This window comes from Hyaena hyaena, unplaced genomic scaffold (assembly GCF_003009895.1).
Source record: "Hyaena hyaena isolate Hyena2069 unplaced genomic scaffold, ASM300989v1 scaffold_184, whole genome shotgun sequence".
NCBI classification, from domain to species: domain Eukaryota; kingdom Metazoa; phylum Chordata; class Mammalia; order Carnivora; family Hyaenidae; genus Hyaena; species Hyaena hyaena.
This window is the reverse complement of record NW_024080817.1, coordinates 2,011,294-2,032,867: the sequence shown is the minus strand read 5'-3', so window position 1 is coordinate 2,032,867 and position 21,574 is coordinate 2,011,294. Positions and strand designations below refer to the sequence as shown.

Below are 21,574 nucleotides of genomic sequence, written 5' to 3'. Positions count from 1 at the left end.
TTGCTATGGTGCTGGCTGGCACAGCTTTGGAAAACAACTCTGACCACTGGGTGTATCGTAGAGCCATCCACACAGAGTAGGTGCACTGTAAAATTAGCTGAGTAACACCACCAAGGTAAGCTGGAGGATTTGGTGACTTCTTCCTGCGTTACGTTCATTTTGTATATATGGTGGTCCAGGCTCAAAGGAACGGAGTTAGTCCAAGGTCCATAGCATATCTTTCTTGATAAGGTCTGGGAAACCTGCTAGATTTATTAAATTACTTAAGACCTTCTTGGTGGAATAAAAGTGATCTACGAATTCCAGAAAAGCAGTTACATAAAATTTTAAAATGTTTTTTCCTGAGGAGGACATGGACAAAATGGACAAAGAGAGAGTGAAATAGAACAAAATTTAAAACAAAAAGTTTGAAAAAGAAGCTCCCAATATCAGTGAAGTATGAAGGTCTTAGAATATAGAGGCATCTCAATTTACCTGGAGGTCAAGTTCTAAAGTCAGCACAGCTGTGACGGTCTCTTATGAGACCATTGAAAACACTAAGCCAATACTCTACTATCAATGCTAGAGAATTTACTTTTTTTTTTTTTAGTTTTTAAAATGTTTTTACTTATTTTTGAGAGACAGAACATGAGTGGGAGAGGCGCAGAGAGAGAGGGAGACACAGAATCCAAAGCAGGCTCCAGGCTCTGACCTGTCGGCACAGAGCCCGAGGCAGGACTAGAACCCACGAACCGTGAGATCATGACATGAGCTGAAGATGGACACTTAACACACTGAGCCACCCAGGTGCCCCCGAAATGTATTCCCATGTCCATAAATTGTTTATAGAGAACGATCAATGAATAAACTTGTTAGTTGGACAGAAATCTCTGAACACACAGAAATTATTTCAATTTGTATTTTATATTTTAAATGAAGCATGAATTTTAAATGATCTACAAGTGCAGCTTGGTAAAAATAGCCTTTCTCGTACTTCAAATAAAAGTGTATGAAACAGTCGATGTTAATTTATCCAAGGCACACATAAGGTATGAGCGGTTCATTGCAACATACCATTAGTTCATGGGAGCAACGCTCTTCCTGAGAAAAACAGACCCTGGTAGTTTGGACACAAAGCTTATACTTGGTGGCAAACCAGCACATCTGAGCTCCTAAAGGTATACGTGCGGACTCCCAGGAGCCGGCTCACTGAGCAGCTGTCCCTGCTGGCCCAGAAGACTCCAGAGGAATCTCACTGTCCTAAGGCAAATGAGATGTATGGTGGATATCGCTGGGGTCTAGGAATGTAAAAAAAAGCTCATTGCCAAAAAATCTCTATTTGCCTATGTCAAACGATGATAATAAGGAATTCACATGGGTGATCTTTCGTCCTCTCACGGAGTATAACATAACAGCAATGTCAAGGAAAGGAACATACAGGAACAGGTGATTTTAATGATGTCTTCTCACCCAAAAGAGGAAGAGTTGATAGTGGCCTTAGCATGTGGCTTTGCCTACTAATGTGTATTTTTATGGCATATGTGTTGATTCTCTTTCCACAAACCTTGCTTGTAAACCTCCATGTGCTATGAGAGTAATACAAATGAATGCAAGGTGTGGGTGAAGTTCTATTTTCACATTCAAGGAGCCTTGGTTTTTGTTTCTGTTTTACAAGTGTCTCTCTTTCTTGATTGTTCAGCAGGGTTTTCCTCATTGACCTATTGGACATGTGCTTCCAAAGAATCATCTCTGAGTACAAGAGTCTCACAGAGGGGCGCCTGGGTGGCTCAGTCGGTCAGAGTCCGACTTTGGCTCAGGTCATGATCTTATAGCTTGTGAGTTCAAGCCCTGCGTCGGGCTCTTTGCTGACAGCTCAGAATCTGGAGCCTGCTTCAAATTCTGTCTCGCTCTCTCTCTCTGCCCCTCCCCTGCTCATAGTCTGTCTCCCTCTCAGTAATAAAGAAAAAAAAAGAATCTCACTGAAGAGCACAGTGCACTAGAGCTAACCCCTGAACAATGTGAAATTTGGGGCACCAACCACTCCCACATAGTCAAAAATCCAAGAATAACTTGACTCTACCTCCCAAATATAACAGCACACTGTTGACCAGAAGCCTTGCTCATAACATAGTTGATTAACACACAGATTGTAAAGCAAGCTGGAGAAGAAAATATGTTATTAAGAAAATCAAAACAAAGAGAAAATACATTTATAGGATGGTACTGTATTTACTGAAAACAATCTCTGTATGTGGACCCCCCCAGTTCAATCTTGTGTTGTTCAAAGGTCAGCTATACTTTTACAAGAGGAAAAAGAAATCATTTTTTCACAAAAAAATCATCGCTGAAACAAGTCCCCGAATTCTCAGATACCCGAGTAACTTAAAGCCTGTGCTGTGGTAAGTGATTTTTTTCCCTAAAACGTTGAAGTTGTAGGTTTCTCTTGTAAAGTGGTATGTTGTATTTGGTCCCTTGAATGAGAAGATCTGTGACAATATTAAAGAATATTCCTTAAGAGCTTGCGTTTTACATGGAAAGAGCCTAAGTGTCCATCAACTGACGAATGAATCAAGAAGATGTGGTTTATCTATATAATGGAATACTACATAGCAATGAGAAAGAATGAAATCTGGCCATGCGTAGCAATATGGATGGAACTTGAGAGTGTTATGCTGAACAAAATAAGTCAGGCAGAGAAGGACAGATACCATATGTTTGCACATATAGGTGGATTAGGAGGAACTTAATGGAGGATGACACGGGAGAAGAAGGGGAAAAATAGTTGGGGAGAGGGAGGGAGGCAAACCATGAGAGACTCTTGAATGCTGAGAACAAACTGAGGGCTGATGGGGGTGGGGGGAGAGGGAGGGGGGTGATGGGCATGGAGGAGGGCAACTGTTGGGATGAGCACTGGGTGTTATATGGAAACCAACTTGACAATAAACTACTTAAGAAAAAAAAGCAGCAATCAAAAAAAAAATAAAGTAAAATAAAATCACCATGCAAAAAAAAAAAAAAAAGCTTGCGTTTTAGGTTGAGATATGGGTTCTGTCTCCACACAATGGTTCCCCGTCGCCTACATGAGAGTCGGAATGTCCAGGTAATGGATGGAATGGTGGCAGAAGGTGGCTGGGTACCAGGTGGTGGGACCCTGACAGCTTGTTTTACATCCCTCAGTCTTTCTTGACGGGTTCGCAATTTTAGATCAAATAATGCATTTCTAGAAACTTCTATCATAGCGACATTCCATTTGTCATGTTAGAAGAAAGCACTGAAATGAAATTACAGGAATCCTTGTGACATGCACAAGAGAAACAGATACAGACCACTCTTTCTTTCTCATCAGATGCTATTTCTAGCACCACGGAAGCAGAGCTGCAGAGCCGGGCCGTGCTTTGCCAGAATCACACGGGGCTCAGGAGGATGTGAGGAGGAAGCTGGGCAGGTTCTAACAATAGGCGCTGAGCTGATGAGACCTGCCAAGGCAGCCAGGGGCCGAGGAGGTGAGTGATCTACTGCAGACCACAGGGGCTTGGTGGAAAACACAGAAGCCGGCGCTGAACCGATCTTAGTTTGACAGAGAGCTGAGGTGTACGTGCAGCAGGGTGTGCGCCAGTCAAGGGAACGCGGTGTGGGAATTTGCAGCTGGATGGTGGAAAAAGAAGCTGGGAAGAAGAGGCCCATGATGGGCTTGAAGAAGTCTGGTGCAAAGACCAGAGCTCAGTCGTACCAGAAGGCAGAACATGAGAGCACACGATTTCTGAACGAAATCTGGCGCCGTGTGGAAAATGTAAGGGGCTGCTTTCTATAGAGCACTCCAAATGTTCCACTGCTCAGCAAGGGGAGGGAGCTGAAAGGGTCGGTGGGGGCAGGAAGGGACCAAGCGCAAATCTGAAAAAGGGAGGAAGATGCCAGAGCATATCGCAGAGGGAGAGGATGCCAGGACACACAAGGGCAGTGAAAACAAACCATACCCCTTTTCCTGGCAGTGCTTTTCTTTTTTGCAATTACTGTGAAATACAAAAGATACAGAGATGTGCATAAAGGTAATTTAAGTTTTTTTTTTTTAATGTTTTTATTTATTTCTAGGAGAGAGAAAGACAGCATGAGCAGGGGAGGGTCAGATAGAGAGGGAATCACAGACTCTGAAACAGGCTCCAGGCTCTGAGCTGGCAGTCAGCACAGAGCCCGACCCGGGGCTCGAACCCATGAACCGCGAGATCATGACCTAAGCGAAAGTCGGACGCTTAACCGACTAAGCCACCCAGGCGCCCCAAAGGTAATTTAAGTTTTAAAATTCTATTAATTGTAAGTATATATACAATGTGGGTTGCACTTACGGCCCCAGAAGTGTACATTTAAAAATAGTTAAAAGGGGAAATTCCATATTATGTATATTTTTTACTACAACTTAAAAACTACTATATACACATGTGTATATGTGTCTGTGTTTATACTTATCTTTATTGCTTTCAAATTTGAGGCTCACAAACCACCCTAACAACTGACACCTGTCCAAATTTGAATTGTTAAGGAACAGAAAACAATTCCTCAATAACCAACCTAAATTCTACATCCCCCTCTCCCCTCCCCCCTGCCTTAAATGGACCAGCAGGAGAGAAAACTATCCTAGACACAGGGCAGTGAAAGTGCAGTAGTTCAGAAATCTGGGAAGCTGGCTGCCCTGGGCTGTCTTCCCTGTCTGTTTTGATCTCCCTCCGTCCAGCCCCCGCTGTGATCAAGAGACTGGCTTCATACAAAACACAGGAAAGACCTTTTAATAAAAACAAACACTACCTTCTCTTGCTGCCAAGGCTACACCTCGAAATGTTTGCAAGGTTAGAGGAAGGATATGAAGATGATTTTCAACCTTAACTCCTAATTTAACACACAAGACTCAGAGTCTGATTTGAAAGCTGACTTTTGGTGCACCACGGCATTTGCAAAAGTGACTTAAAAAAAAAATTCTATTACTACAGGCTCCCAGTTCTAATGCAGAAGGAATGCTAAACATCTTCCTTTACTTTGATGATGCCTTTCATTCTTGGTGCAATTGGACACTTGGCTTCTAATTACTGGTTTCAACCCACTTGAACAGGAAACCAATCCTAGACTCTGATGAAGTTACCTGAGTTACAAGACAATTCTTGAAGGTCAACTCGGGAAGCCCACCCCACTCCCTGAAGAGAAGGTGGGCGAGGGACAGCTAGCATTGATTGCCAGCTTCCTACCTTCCAGCATTTTACTCTGAGACAGTTCATTTGGTCCTCACAGCAACTCAGTGAAGTTGGTGCCAATATCAGACACTATTTTACAGATAAAGAAGCTGAGGCTCTGAGAGATGAGTTAACTTGTTCAAATTTTATCAACCGTAGAAAGCCCAGTCAAGATTAAACTCAATTCTGTGTGACCCCAAAGCTTTTCCCTTTGGACTGTAACGTTTCTCCTTCTGTCAGTGCCTGTTTGTTAGGAGGCAAGTCCCTCAGCTTCTCTGAGCTTCTGCTTCTGCATTTAAAAGGCAGAGTGGAGGGGTGCCTGGGTGGCTCATTCGGTTAAGCTTCTGACTCTTGATTTTGGCTCAGGTCAGGATCTCACGGTTCATGAGTTCAAGCCTTGCATTGGGCTCTGTGCTGACAGCTGTCAGCTTGCTGTCCCTCCCCCACTCGTTCTCCTCTCTCTCTTTCTCAAAACAAATAAACAAAACAAATAAACATTTAAAATGCAAAGTTGGTCCCACACACTCCACAGCGCTGGCTGAGATGTGCTTGAATGATGTATGGAATAGGGATCTGATAGCTAACAAACTATAAATACAGACTCATTTTTCTTTCTGCTATACTATTCTCCCATATGCCTGCAGATATGGAGATATCATAATTGGTCAACTGTAAAGATATAACTGTAAAAAGTCATGAAACAAAAGGGACAGTTACAGACAAGATGACTTCTAGGGGGACATAACATGCACTGTGATTGTCCAAAAGGGATGTGAGGAAACTGTGAACTCAAGTTTAAACACATTTATTCTCACATGATAAACTTCCTTTGAGCAACTGGGCCACTGCATTTTATTCTCTATTTTATTAAAAAAAATTTTTTTTTAAATGTTTATTTTTCAGAGAGTGAGAGACTGAGTGCAAGTGGGAGAGAGGACAGAGAGGGAGGGAGACATAGAATCCGAAGCAGGCTCCAGGCTCTGAGCTGTCAGCACAGAGCCCGACATGGGGCTTGAACTAACTGTGAGATCATGACCTGAGCCGAAGCCAGATGCTTAACTGACTGAGCCATGCAGGCACCTCTTACTCCCTAGCTTAAAAAGTTATTATTCTGAATTAATCAATAAGCTATCCCCCAGGACCATAATAAAAATTTGCCTAATTTAAAGAAAAGTTGTCTACTCATGAATTAAAAGCTACTCTGGGGGCGCCTGGCTGGCTGAGATGGGAGAGCGTGTGACTCTTGATTTCAGGGTTGTGAGTTAGAACTCCACGGTGGGTGTGGAGATGATTGAAAAATAAAATCTTTTTAAAAAGAAGCTTCTCTGGTGAAAGAGGTGGAGAACTGTTCTCTAAAGAACAATGCCTGCTCAACTCCCTTTTCTATCAAGTTCAGCAAAGACCCCATGCCTGAAATGCAGCCTGTTTCCTGCTGTAACTTCAACAGGCGCGTCATCATGATGCCTCTTACCACGTGAGCTGTCCAGCCCCACAGTATCTCTGAGGTCGTCTTTCTACTTCTCTCTAGCTGTTCCTTCTTCCACTGGGGTTTTGAGATGATTCTTACTCCCCACATAGGAGCAATCGCATCCAGTGCTCCCTACACTATGTCAGACGCTCTCAGACGATCGCAGGTGACTTTCTTCTGTCACACTAGACGGGGTGGAGGTGGAGCGGGAGATAAGATGCCATCAACCCTGCTCGGAATGCGTTCTTGGTGGATGGCAAAAGGCACACAGAAGCCCGGTTTGTGCTGAGAAGCAAAGGCAGTAGGAGGGTGATGTATCCAAAAGGGTTTCATCACTTCTTTTTTCCTGTGGGGCCATCCCACACCTATTAAGCTGCCAAACACTAATAGGTTAGTCATTGGGGGAGAAAGAGAATGAAGAGTTTCAAGAGAACCATGACTTAGTCTGTGAAGGTTCACCAGCATGATACATGAGAATTGAAGAGGGGGTGAGAAAAGTTTGAGCTGTGTTAACGACTGAACCAAGGAATTCCGATTTCTAGACAAGACCATAAATGGTCTTCAATTATCTAGAATCAACTTGCCAGTGAGGGGAACAGGGCTTTTAGGGAGGAAGTACAGTGAGCCAGAAACAGCAATCACTCTTGACGTCGTTGAGCAATCCACGGAGATGCTGGTTATCTAATAAATAATTACGCAATCCAAATCTAATTTCTGGGTTCTAAGGAAAGGAAGAAGAGTATGTTGGCAAGGGAGGTAAGAATCCTATCAAACGCAGGACTTTAGGCCATGTTACTGTAAATTTTTCCCCTATTTACAGGGAGGCAGACATTTTAACAGCATTATCTCCATGAAGAATGGGAATTCAGAAAAAAAATGAAAATATCAGAAAGGAGAGAGGTTCATCTTTGGGTTAGTGCTCATACAAGAGAGTGTAGCTCAGAAACATGTCTTCTCTCTACCCACCTTCTTTTCACTTGGGATGGTTTCCTTGAAAACATCAAAGGTGGAATCATTCCTTCAAAACGTGCCTTTGACACTCAGAGTGGGGATGTCCCAGATCAGATGACAGTGGTCTGAGGCTCTTAAGAGTGGGCCAGGGAGAGTGGAGTCCCTAACAATGGTTTGTGTAAGAGGGCCCAGGACTGTGCGAGGCGCTGCAGATGGCCCGGTGGGCTCACCCGGGCAGCGGAGCCTGGGAAGGAGCTCAGGGCACGTGGGCCGGCCCCCATGGAGTTGGCTTGAACCCCCTTAGCAGGCCCACTGCAGGGCCGCCTCTAGCTTATGCTTCACATCTCCAGGGTCAGAGAACTCACATCTTGTAGTTCGATCAGTTTTCTTTATGTGGAACCCGGCTGTCGTCTGTCTACTGATCCGGCCACCCCTGTAACCCAGAACACGCTTGGCTCTCATTCACAGCACGGCCTTTCAACTGACGCACCTTCTGCGGGGGAAGCATCCCAATTCATTCCAGAAATCCTTCCGTTCACGTACGTTTGTGGAGTGTGCACAATGTTCAGGGGTCCTGTGTCTGTCACTGCTGTCCTTCCTCTGCAGGGGGGCCACTCCTTTAAGGAGTAGTTCCCCTGCCCTCACCCCATGTTTGAACACAGCGCTGCGTTCTAAAGGACAGAGCGAGACGATTACCTCCATCAGTCTCAATACTCTCCCAGCTCTGCCTCTTTCAGGACAGGGGACACTGGGTGGTTAATTCATCTCCTTGTACTTTAGTTTCCGTATGTATAAAATAGGGGGAGAGCACCTGTTTCTACGCAACAGGGATGTTGAGACTAAAGCAGTTGACCGGTACGAGGGGCCCAGATGCCTGGCAGAGAAAAAGCCTTCCTTTTTCTTACCAGCATGAAGCTTGGCAGCGAGGTTAGCATCGTGCCCTTGCACGACCTAACTCTGGACTTAGGGACAGCGCTGCTATGCCCTCTCTTCACTTAGGCTGTGGGCTGTGTCTGAACTGGACAGAGGAGAGAGGTTACTGTCTGTGACACCCGAGGGACCAACGGAATGAGGGAGGGATGAAGGAATGGAGGAGAGGCATCGAGCGGCAGGCGGAGCGCTATGGCAGTCCTGTCTGGGGCTGACCACCAGGCCAGATCCTACAGCCGGAGCCGCAGCGCCCAGGACAGGGATGTGCAGGTGCGTGCCAAGATGAACTGGGAAGGGTGAGGTCCTGGGAAGTGCAGATTCTCTGGCTGAAAGCTAATTATCCAGCTGCCTACTAAAATTCTATCAGACACTCCAACTCCACTTCTGGGTGCATACCCCAAAGAATTGAAAGCAGAGTATTAAAGAGATATTTTATACACATATTCATAGCAGCATGGTTTATAAGGGCTAAGGAATGCCGTTAGTGAAAATGGCCACCTGCAGATGAATGAATGGACAAAACGTGGCATATGCAATGTGTCACGGGAGGAAGGAAATCCTGACATGTGCGGGAACATGGATGAGTCCTGACATTATTCTAAGTAAATGATACCAACCAAATGTTTGCATCCCCCCTGCCCCCAATTCGTATGTTGAAGTTTAATTCCCAAGGTGGTAAGTGTTAGGACTTGGAGACCCTGAGGGTGACTATGCTGATGGAATTAGGAGGCAGGGTTTTGGGGTAATGAGGTCACGAGACTGGAGCCCTGATAAAAGAGACCCCAGAGAAATCCCACTTCTCTTCCAGCACAGGAGGATACGGTGAGAAGACGGCCGTATCTGACACAGAAAGCCGGCTCTCACCGGCCACCCACCCAAGCCTTGATCATGGACGTCGCAGCGATAAACTTCTGCTGTTCATTAACCACCCAGGCTGTGGCAGGCCTCCCCCAGCCTGAAAGAACGAGACAGTGAATAAGCCCGTCATGAAAAAGACAAGACTTGGATGGTTTCCTATGAGAGATACACAGACCAGCCAGACTCCGAGGCAGAAAGGAGAAGGGGGTCAGGGGTAGAGGGGGCGGGGAACAGGGAGCCGGGGTTTAATGGGTCCAGAGTTTACGTTCTGCAAGGAGCTCTGAAGATGGACGGTGGCTGCACAGCAGTGTGTGTGTGCTCAACACCGCTGACGGTACACGCCAATGAGGTAAGAGATAGTAAATGCTATATGCGTTCCCCAGTGACTAAAGAGATTTTAACCTGTCAGCATACACACAGTTCCAGAAAACCAAAACGAGGGACGAGAGGGATGGCAGAAATGGACGAGGAAAATACTGCTCATAATTTCACAAGCCTTAAGAAGTTGCTCAGGAGAGGGGCGCCTGGGTGGCTCAGTCGGTTAGTGTCTGACTTTGGCTCAGGTCATGATCTCACAGCTTATGAGTTTGAGCCCCGCATCACGCTCTGTGCTGACAGTTCAGAGCCTGGATCCTTCTTTGGATTCAGTGTTTCCCTCTCTCTCTGTCCCTCTTCCAAGCCTCTCTCTCTCAAAAATAAATAAATATTAACAACAACAACAACAACAACAACAAAAAAGTTGCTCAGGAGAGGAAGCTTTGAATGTGTTAGCTGTCGAGCTCTGTTCCCCAAAGCCCCCCATTGCTGTGCCCTGCTCGGTGAGCACAGCATTGCCTTGAGAGCTCAGAAGCAAGAAGCTCGTCTGCCCTCAGCCAAGGGCTACGGTCAGGCAGCTTCACCTCTTTCACCTGCCGTTTCCGTGTCTGGGGATTGCCGTGGCCCCGAAGCAGGCCAACTGGGGCAAAACCCTCCGAGCCGGCCCCACGCACAGTGCAGGTGCTGGACACGGGAGCTTACCTGGAGGTCATAGAGGAAGCGGAAACGGCTTCCTTGGCTCGAAGCTTCTCTCACAGCCCGAGCCAGGTCCACCGACCCCTTCCCTCCGACGGACCAGTGATAGCAGGGGACCGCATCAAAGGCGCCGGCCCGCTTTGCCAGCTCACACACCAAGTCAATCTCCGCACGGGTGTCGGTCCTGGTGATGAAAACGTTTGTGGTTTTGCATCTGTGTTCATTTAGGGATGTTTTTCAAGAATGACTAACCGTTTATACAGAACTTTTGCTCTCGAACACCGAATATATTTTAAACATCAAAAGTGGTTACATTGTGTTTAAATAAATCAGACTTAAAGAAAGTCTGGGGGGAAAAAAAGGACCTCTAAAAGGACTCAAATATTTCAAGTTGTTAAGGGTTTTATTGAGAAAATTCCATAACATAATGCTTTGATCATCCACAGTCTTTCAGACAGAAATGTTGGGTGGAATTTAAAAAAAAAAAAAGCCAAGGAAATGTTAACTCACTATATAGATTTCATTTCCTATAAACATTTGAGAAACTTCTGTTAAAATGAAACCAATCCAAACCAAGCCAACCAAACAGAAGGAGCAGAGTATTTCCATATAGTTTTCGACGAAGCGGAGAAAGACCACTAACACCCTTAAGCACAAACAGGGTTCACAGGGTGGCCCGTAAGAGGAGCACATTTAAGGGGGGGGGGGGGCTGCACTTACTTGAAGACATTCAGAGCCACAACAACGGGAACCCCAAAGAGCTGAGCGATCTGGATCTGCTTCTGAAGGTTACAGCAGCCGTCTGCCACCAGCTGGATGTTCTGGAAGAAAACCAGACCCCCATGTACACCTCCCACCGAAGCTGCCAAACTAAACTGGCTAGTCCACTTTGGCAGCCTTCACCTCCATCTTGCTCACTTGAATGTCCTAGAAGCTATTAAGACCATAAAACAATTTCACCACCAAGAAAAAGGTGGCTACGGAAAGGGGAGGCTCATTTCCAAAATAATTTCTGAACTCATTCTGGGTCCAATGGCATATTTGGGTCTGGAGGCGGGTGGCTATTCCTGCTGCTGGCTGGTGGCCGGGGCATCAGCAGTGGGCTCAGACTGTGGGGTGGTAGACAAGAGGGAGCAAGGCCCCGCGGAGAGTGAGGAGCGGAGTCCGGCGGTTCCGGCCACAAATCCCTGGTGCCCCCTGTAGGAACTACGAGGTACTGCTGCTAAAAAAAATCAAAGTCTAATTCACCTGAGAGTCAAGTAACTCAAGCAAGTGATAAAACCAAATGTTCATGTCCCAGAAGTCAGTTTTTTCCGCACCAAAAGAATACAGGGGTAGGAGTTTCGGACTGGTTTCTGTGCTGGAGACTGAGCTCCAGTTTTGACCGCTGCCCGGAGGGTAGGGAACAGGGCATACATGAAGCCTCCATCCATCATTTCGTAGAATGAAGAGTGAACTGAATGGATTTTATCTCTTGTCCCCATCCATTTTTCTCCCCGATTATTGGAAAAGCAGTTTTCCGAGAGGCCACTGGTGGAGGGGGCTCATTCACTGGTTGAGACTCAACTGCTTGCCCTTGGGGTACTGGGTTTGAATGAATCTTCACATAAGCCTTCAAAACACCTGCTCTTACCTCCTCTGTGTATTCTTTCTTAAGCGGGACACCTGCAGTTACCTGAGACAAGAAAAGGCAAATATTAAGAAAAAATCCATTGAAACGCTTTTTCTGATACTTGCATTTAAGAGTAGCCGCGTAGGGGTACCCTCCTACACTGTTGGTGGGAATGCAAACTGGTGCAGCCCCTCTGGAAAACAGTGTGGAGGTTCCTCAGGAAACTAACAATAGAACTCCCCTATGACCCAGCAATAGCACTACTAGGAATTTACCCAAGGGATACAGAAATGCTGATGCATAGGAGCACATGGACCCCAATGTTCATAGCAGCACTCTCCACAATAGCTAAAACATGGAAAGAGCCTAAGTGTCCATCAACAGATGAATGGATCAAGAAGATGTGGTTTATCTATACCATGGAATACTACATGGCAATGAGAAACAATGAAATCTGGCCATGTGTAGCAACATGGATGGACCTTGAGGGTGTTATGCTGAGCGAAATAAGTCAGGCAGAGAAGGACAAATATCATATGTTTGCACGTATAGGAGGATTAGGAGGAACTTAACTGAGGAACAAGGGGGAGAAGAAGGGGGGGAATGGTGGGGGAAAGGGAGAGAGGCAAACCATGAGAGACTCTTGAATGCTGACAAAAACTGAGGACTGATGGATGTGGGGGGGGTGGGGGGGATGGGCATGGAGGAGGACACTTGTGGGGATGAGCACTGAGTGTTATGTGGAAACTAATTTGACAATAAACTATTTGTAAAACAAAACAAAACAAAAAAAAGAGTAGCCGCGTAGGTTGAATTTCTTGTAGCTTCATGGAAAACGCACGCAAATATGCCATATAGGACTCCAGCGCTGGTTTGATTAGGGGCTTACGGACCTCCCTTCTCCCACCACCTCTGTGGCCTGCACACAACACCCACCTCCAACCCTGTGCACGCGGCTACCCTCGGGGAGACACGGACGTCTCCTCTACCCACTTTCGTTGAATCCAAACACGTCCAAAAGGGTATGGTTAAAGTAGCAGGGAATTCTTAGGTTAGAGCAAATGCCTTGTACTAAACTGTGCCCAGCAGGCTGGGCACATTTGAAAAACCCAGATACACTGAAAAAACTTGAGCGAATTTAAAAAGGGTTAAGTGGCTTGGAAACGAGCAACTTGCCATTGTATTTACAAACCTGGGGGCTTGTTTTTCTTATCTTCTTTTAAATAAAAGGCAGTTAATGGGCATCACACCAAACATTGAAGTGAGGAAGGTTTATTCATTGTCACTGGGAATCTGACCACTTTATACGTGCCAAAAAAAATACTCGGGTAAAGATCGAAAAGAAAAACAAATCATGGTCACTTCTTCGGGAAGGTGCATTTAAAAGCACAAAATGTGCTTTTAAACCAGTAACTGGCAACATTAACAGTCTTATTGGAAGCTTTTAAAAAACACTGGTGCCTGGGCGCCACCAGACTGATTAAACCAGGATATCTGGGAGTGGGACCCAGAATCAGGAATATTTAAAAATTCCTCAGCTGGGGGCGCCTGGATGGCTCAGTCAGCTAAGTGTCCGACTCTTGATTTTGGCTCAGATCATGAGCTCATGAGTGAGACTGAGCTCCCCCTTCCCCGTAGGGATTCTCTCTTCCTCCTTCTCTGCCCCTCCCCCACTCATTCTCTCTTTCTCTCTCTCTCTCTCAATAAATAAACATCTTAAAAGTAAATAAATAAAAATAACTCCTCAACCGATTCTTTTTTTAGAGCTTATTTATTTTCAGAGGGATAGATAGAGCACCAGTGAGTGCAAGGAGGAAAGCGGGTGGTGGGGGGGGAGGGGAAAGGGTGGAGAGGTGGAGAGAGAGAGACAGAGAGACAGAGACAGAGACAGAGAGACAGAGAACCCCAAGCAGGCTCTGCGCTCTCAGCGCAGAGCCCTACACAGGGCTCAAACTCACAAACTGTGAGATCATGACCTGAGCTGAAATCAAGAGTCAGATGCTTAATCAACTGAGCCACAAGGTGCTTCTCAGCTGACTATAATTTGAGCCAATATTGAGAACTTCTTACAGGTGCTCATTATCCTAGCCTAAAATGGAACTTATAATTTCAGTAAACCCCGACTTATACAAAGTGTACCATCATTCTCAATAAATCCTAAATAATGTTAAAGTAATCGACATCCCTTTTCTCTCTCTCTCTTTTATTTTTTCTTTTGGGCCTAGTTTCTCAAAACGTATAGGGCGGCCAGGGCAGGTTAAAGATGAGGAAGCTGATGAGAAGACAGAGAAGATAAGAGAAGACAAGGGTCAGGGCGCCTGGGTGGCTTAGTCGGTTAAGCATCCGACTTTCGCTCAGGTCATGATCTCGCGGTTCGTGGGTTCGAGCCCTGTGTCGGTCTCTGTGCTGACTGCCAGCTCAGAGCCTGGAACCTGTTTCAGAGTCTGTACCTCCCTCTCTCTCTGACCCTCCCCTGCTCACGCTCTCTCTCTCTCTCTCCTAGAAACAAATAAAAAAAAAAAAAAGAGAGCGGACAAGGGTCTTGTCCAAGATTACACAGCAAACAAGAGGAAGAACAGGGACTTGAATACAACAGGGTTCTGAAATCCCAACTGAGTGCCTAGTACCTCTCCACTTCATTTCTGCCGACAGCCAGCTACTGGGTCACATTTTGTGTCACTGAGGGCGGGTGACTCACTCCCTCTCATGGAAGAAGCCTTGAGAATATTAAAAATCCTTTGAAAACCAGTTACTTCTGTGACAGATTGGTTTTTGTTGGTGTGTGGGCACCTAACAGGATTTTCAGGTGGGTTTTCTAGCACTACCATGGAATAAAACATGGAGGGAATCTTTCAATGGGAACAACTAAAACGCTAGATTTAAAAAAGAAGGAATGTGAAGTATTGCTGAGTTTGCAACACATAAAAAGTTCTGTGGGATCAATTATTAGGTACAGGAAGAATGGGTTGTACACACATGGCAAAAAGTAGAGAGGATAGGGGCACCTGGGTGGCTCAGTCAGTTAAGCTTCCAACTTTGGTTCAGGTCATGATCTCACGGTTCATGGGTTTGAGCTCTGCGTCGGGCTTTGTCCTGACAGCTCAGAGCCTGGAGCCAGTTTTGAATTTTGTGTCTCCCTTGCTCTCTGCCCCTCCCCAGATCACACTCTGTCTCTCAAAAATAAACACTGAAGAAAAAATTAAAAAAAAAAAAATTAGAGAGGATTAACAAAACCAAAAGTCAGTTCTTAGACTAACAAAATTGATGGCAGTCAGGTAAGACTTTTTTTTTTTTTAAAGGAATGAAAACATAACACAGGTGGAGACGGAATTATTAATATACCATGACCAATTTTATACCAACACACTTGAAAACAGGGCAATTCACACACGTCTAACGCTTATTAGAACTCCTCTAATAAAGAGGAAGCCTAAGCTGTTGTAGTCACTTAAAAAAATTAAATCTATAGTTAAAAATCTACCCCTCACTGATAAGCCACAAGCTTACACATCGTTACTGATGAATTCTTGCCATCTCTGAATAAACAGATTATTCTAACGTTGTAAGATCCCTTAGAAAGTGCGTAAAACAGAAAGAATCCTACTGAATTTGCTTTATGTGGCTGATATCTCACTCAAAAATATAGATGCAATGATCCTACATGAAATATTGGGAAACTCGTAAGCAAAATTCAGTTCATGAAATTCATGAAATTCAGTTGAGTTGTTCATGAAAAAGATAATATATTCCCGACTTACATTCTAGGGAAGTAGGTTCACTTCATATTTGAACATTAAGTAGTATAATTTGTAACATTAATAGATTAAAGAGGAAGGCCATATCTTATCAATAGATGAAGAGAATTATTGAACATTTATTTAGAATAAAAACTTGGCAAACTAAGAGTAGAAGCCAATTTCCTTAATTTGATAAAAATCATATACTATCTGCCTATAGAAAAATTGCACTTCATGATGAAGTTTTAAATATATTCTATTTCAGATGAGGAATCAGAAAAGGACACCACTCCTACTTAATACTGCATTGCAACTACAAAGAACTGCTTAGTGTGATTAGAAACAAAGTATAAAGATGAGAAAGAAACAGAACTGTCATTATTTTCAGTCATGCCTGGGTACACACGGAACTCTAAAGTATCTACAGATAAATGAGTCCAAGTGACAACACAATTTTAGGGTCACAGGGATGGGTGCACAGCAAGGTGACTGAGTTAAGAATATTGTATTGCATACTTGGAAGTTGCTGGAAGTAGATCATAAAAGCCCTCTTTGCAAGAAACTTTTTGTAACTGCACGGCGCCAGGGGTTCACTAGACTTGGGATCCTTTGTGACGTCCAATCATTCTGTTTTACACCTCAAATGAATATAAGGTTCTAGGTCAATTATACCTTCATTTTAAAAAAAAAGAGGATTTCGAAGCGTCGCTTGGACATTAAGCAGTATAAAGAATCCAGAAGGGATCTGTTAAACTATACAAAAATGTAAAGTGCACAGTAACAAATTCAGGAAAAGAAAGAAAGAAAGAAGCCCTTTGTGGAATAAACTGTAAACTGTTATTAAAAGACACTTAAAAAGACCTAAGTCAACAGAGGTAGCTTAGATGGGAACTTGTCAGGAATCCCTAAGTTGATCTACTGATAGATGCTATTCCAATGAAAATCCTAAAAAGATTCTTGATGCAACTTTATGAACTAATTCTAAAATACATCTGGAAGCGAAAAGGGCTGATCCCATGCATGAAGACATAGAACAGCCTGGAGGAGTTTGCCATGATGGTTATCTGTGCAGCATGGCCCCAATTATAAGTAAACAGGCCAGGAGAACTGAAAGGACGTCCCACACACGTATGGAGAACCAATTTATCACAAAGTAGGCTTGAAGATAAGAAAGGAGGGACTATTTAAATGAACAGTACTAGGCTAATTGGCTATTTATATATTAAAAAAAAAAAAAAGGAAAATTAGACCTAGTGATTGCACCGTAGATGAAAATCAGCAGCAATGGGCGAGTTGGTTAATTTCAGGTGTCAGCTTGTGCCACAGGGCGCTCAGAAATTTGGTCGAAGTATTCCTGTGGGCTGTTTTGGACTCTAAGTAAAGCAGATCCCCAAGCTCCCAAGGCGCTGTGCCATGTGCGTGGGCTGTACCTAATCAGCTGAAGGCCCTAATAGAACAGAAAGATTCTGTGCAAGAAATATTCTCCAGCATACTGCCTTCAGAAGAGGTCTGGACCTGGCTCATTAGCCCTCCTGAATCTGCAGCCTGTGTAACCACCCTGTAGATTCTGGACCTGTCAGCCTCCATACCTGTGTGAGCCAGTTCCCAATAATAAATACACATCGTGTTACTTCTTTTTTTTTTTTTTTTAATGTTTGATTTATTTCTAGGAGAGAGAGAGAAGAGAAAGCATGAGCAGAGGAGGGTCAGAGAGAGAGAGAGTCACAGACTGAAACAGGCTCCAGGCTCTGAGCTGGCAGTCAGCACAGAGCCCGACGCGGGGCTCGAACCCACGAACCGCGAGATCATGACCTAAGCAAAAGTCGGACGCTTAACCGACTAAGCCACCCAGGCGCCCCCACATCGTGTTACTTCTTAATACAGTGTGTTTAAAGAATTAATTGCAAAGGGATATCTAGATCCATAAGTATAAAGATATTAGTTCGTGAATTGTACCGTGAATGGTCAGCACTTTGGAAGACAGGATATGAATTTGAAATAATTGGGGCTAAAATGGGCAAGTTCGAGGGTCACAGGATTTTCCACTGCACAAATTATGGGAAAAAAACAAGCTGAATAAACATAAGAGGCCACCATGGTTATTTGTATAATGCTACCCAAAGGAAGTAGAAATTATAATGGCTAAAAAACATGACCACAGAGTTGTTTCAAGTAGGAAGGAAAGACACTGAGATGGATAATACAGAATATAGGATTAAGATGAAAGTTCATATATTATTCAGTTGTTAAAAACATTTCCTGGATATGGACTATGCCAGGCATCAGGGATACACAAATTAGTAAGACATAGTCCTTAATCTCAAGGAATTCAGAGTTGAGAAGTGGGGGTGCATGTATAGACATTCATAAAACAATATGAGACAGAAGGCTCCTCTGGAGCCGAGGAGGGGGATATGAAGCTTCACCAGGCTTCCCCAGCCTTTCCTTTTATTATCATCCACTCGGATCTGTGCCTACTAAGCCTGAAGCCTGGTTCGGTCACTGGCATGAAGCCATGATGAGAAGCAGAAGAGGCACAAAAAGATTAAGGTTAGAGGACAATACAACCACTGTAAAAGAAACACATACATTAAGATGAACTAAAACAAGATTATAAATCGCATACACAGTTTTTACAGGACAGATACGAGAGTGTGGAAAAACACCTGACTAAAACTCAGGAGACCTTGAGTCTGATTAGCCTCCCAAACAGAAGGATGATAGGAAGCAGATCACTGAATCCTTCTGTTACCTCAGTAACTTCATCTTTACAAACACTGAACCAGATTTAGACAAACTTGAAGCCCTTTGAGTACTAAAGCCCTTTGATTTTATACTGTCCAGAGTGCAAAACAGGGACAGAGAATTTAAAATGCATCTTATGGGAGGTAGAAACTGTTTTTTGAAAATGGAAATTGGTATACAGATTCAAAATCAAAAGTGAAGAAGTCAGTGTAGCGACAAATGGTGTTCTGAACAAAATAAGAATTCTTTAGGATCTACGGCTTACTGCCATATGTTGTGCCAATCTCGCATTTGAATTAATGGTGAAGATTTTTGCCAAAATGAACTACTTAAATGTCTGGTATTACCAGTGGCTTTGGTATTCATGTTTACCCTTCATTCATGTTCAGCTCTGCCTGGTGGACAGAGAAGGGAATTTGGATCTAAGTCTCAGGCTTAAGATCTGGCTCTCTGCAGGCCTGGTCACACCACCCACATTCTGTGAACCGGCTGAACCTCAAATTCCTCATCTATAAAATGGGATAAGATAATGTCAACTTCTCCTGAGACGAAGAATTGCTAAAATGATTGTACAATGCACATCACAGATGTGTTTCATGATGGGACACCTGTTATTTGTTCTTGCTACATAATAATCATTGATTAGGTGACTTCTATATACACAGGATTGGATTACCAGTTAAGAAATCTGATTTGGTACACTGTCTCATATAACCATAGTATAAATGATAAAAACTCCCCGACTTATTTTATTACAAAGATAATTACTCAACATAACATTTTGTATTCTCCTTTTGAAAAAAAACCTTAAAAATGAAAAACACTGTGCCTTTGCTATGGAGAGGAAAAATTTTCTTTTGATGTATGCGAATGATGCATATAAGACAGGTTAATATCAAAAGTCTGTAAAAACATGAAAATAAGGTGTGTTTTCCAAACAAAGCTCTTGTAGAAATAATCCAGTGCTATAACAGAGCTGTGAAATGAAATCAGAAGAAAACAGATATGGAAGGAAAATAGTTCTAGATGAAATCTGAAGGGACACTGCACCAGTGAGCCAAAAAACTATCTGTACAAACACTGAAAAACCACCCACAAAAGCGATCAACCCTCATCTGTATGTCCTCTGCTCAGGAAAACGAGCCTCTATAGTCTCATTACTCCGTGGGGTTATAAAATGTTGACCTGAGTTTCAGATATAAATCTTAGGACTAAAAAGTGGTTACATTAGGCTCCTTTCCAAAATACTGCTTAGAAATGACTTTGTGAGTATCATCCTTTACTCGAACTTACGAAAGGATCAGTGCCCCATAATGGGGATTTGTCATTTAAGAAAACTGCAGTTATGAATCAGGTTTGAAGGTTTCCGATGCGAAAAGTCGGCTTCACCTTAATTCTGGAATGTGTTTTACTAGGACGGCAGTTTGGGACTTACGCTCGGCCCGCCTCCGTGCATCTTCAGAGCCCGCACGGTTGCCACCAGCACCACCACGTTGGGCACCAAGCCGGATGCTCGACATTTGATGTTGAAAAACTTCTCCATTCCAATATCAGCACCAAAGCCGGCTTCAGTCACTGTGGAGAATCAAGGTGGAGATTTGCTATCATTGTCTCAAAACAAGAGCAGATTTTAGTTTTAGCCATGTTGGGCACGACTCAGGTTCCAAGGACCCTTTAAACTCCCCACCACGCCCAGTGCCATTGTTCCTTGTTCACAAGCCGAGGTAGACTGATATTCCCAAGGTCACAGAAAGTGTTCCGCTCCCCTACGTTCTCTAAAAAGATGGCTCTCTATTCGGCTTTAGACTGCGGTGCCGTAAGGATTCATTGCCATGGTCGAAATCTTCTGGTATGCACACTCAAAGCAAAGCATTTCTTAACCACAGATGGGACTGTCAGCTTTTTAATCGGGTTCCAAATTGTAGCAAAGGACATTGCTAGCATGATTAGCATTAGAGGGTCCTTTCTTTCTTTTAAAAATATTTTTGTAATGTTTATTTTTTTTTTTTAAGTTTTATTTATTTTTGAGATAGAGACAGCATGAGCAGGGGAGGGTCAGAGAGAGAAGGAGACACAGAATCCAAGGACAAGCTCCAGGCTCTGAGCTAGCCGTCAGCACAGAGCTCGACACGGGGCTCGAACCCATGAACCTTGAGATCATGACCTGAGTGGAAGCCGGATGCTCAACCGACTTAGCCACCCAGGCACCCCTGTAATGTTTATTTTTGAAAGAGAGAGACAGAGCACAAGCATGGGAGGGGCAGAGAGAGGGAAAGAGCAGAATCCAAAGCAGGCTCCAGGCCCTGAGCTGTGAGCACAGAGCCCGACGTGGGGCTCGAACCCATAAACCGTGAGATCATGACCTGATCCCAAAGTGGATGTTTTAACCAACTGAGCCAGCCAGGCGTCCCCTTTTCTTACTTTTTGTAACATGCATGGAATCCCTTATTTAGTGCCACCATTGTTTCATGTTTGCTGTGTCATCTGTGTCACTTGATGAAATTCTAGTTAGCAGAGTGGGTTAAGAAGATGAATCACCAGGCTTGATAAAATAGCATCTTTAGACCCTAACCACGGAGGACACTCATCTTTAGTCATCCCCTCCTCTGCCCCCGAATTGCTAGAAAAGTTACGGAGGAGGAAGCTGAGAGTAAACCTATCACTGCCTTCCCAGATAATACTAGTGACGGACGTGAGGTCAGCAGCACACAACGTCACTTCCACACGCAAAGGGCAGCTCTAGGATGGGCACGGCCACTGGCACCACCAGGGGCTTATCAGACACACAGAATCCAGGGACCCCACACCCAGTGAGTCACAATCAGCATTTTAACAAGATCCCCAGGTGACATGAATGCCTGTTAACATGTGAGAAGCCACACTAGGAAAAGAATAACACCAGTGTGAGAGGAAGGAAACATTTATGAAACACGCACTACATATTGACAGTACAAGCAAGGCCATAATTTATGGCAGAGATAGGAATTGGCAGTAAAAAAAACTAAGATAAAATCAAACCATTTAAAGTGTGCACGAATGAAGATATTTGTATTGAGCATTCACTAAA

At 44.1% G+C, this 21,574-nt stretch overlaps 1 protein-coding gene across 1 annotated transcript in view; it reads right to left on the bottom strand.

Annotated features, from left to right (window-relative positions):
- Positions 1-21,574, bottom strand: part of MTHFD1L (methylenetetrahydrofolate dehydrogenase (NADP+ dependent) 1 like) — a 183,444-nt gene that overhangs the window by 61,510 nt on the left and 100,360 nt on the right. Inside the window, exons 21-24 of the mRNA XM_039240954.1 lie at positions 19,943-20,082; positions 12,047-12,088; positions 11,134-11,234; positions 10,420-10,597 (exon numbers count right to left, since the gene is read on the bottom strand). Coding sequence (XP_039096885.1) covers positions 10,420-10,597; positions 11,134-11,234; positions 12,047-12,088; positions 19,943-20,082 — 461 coding nt within the window. The remainder of the gene's footprint in view (positions 1-10,419; positions 10,598-11,133; positions 11,235-12,046; positions 12,089-19,942; positions 20,083-21,574) is intronic.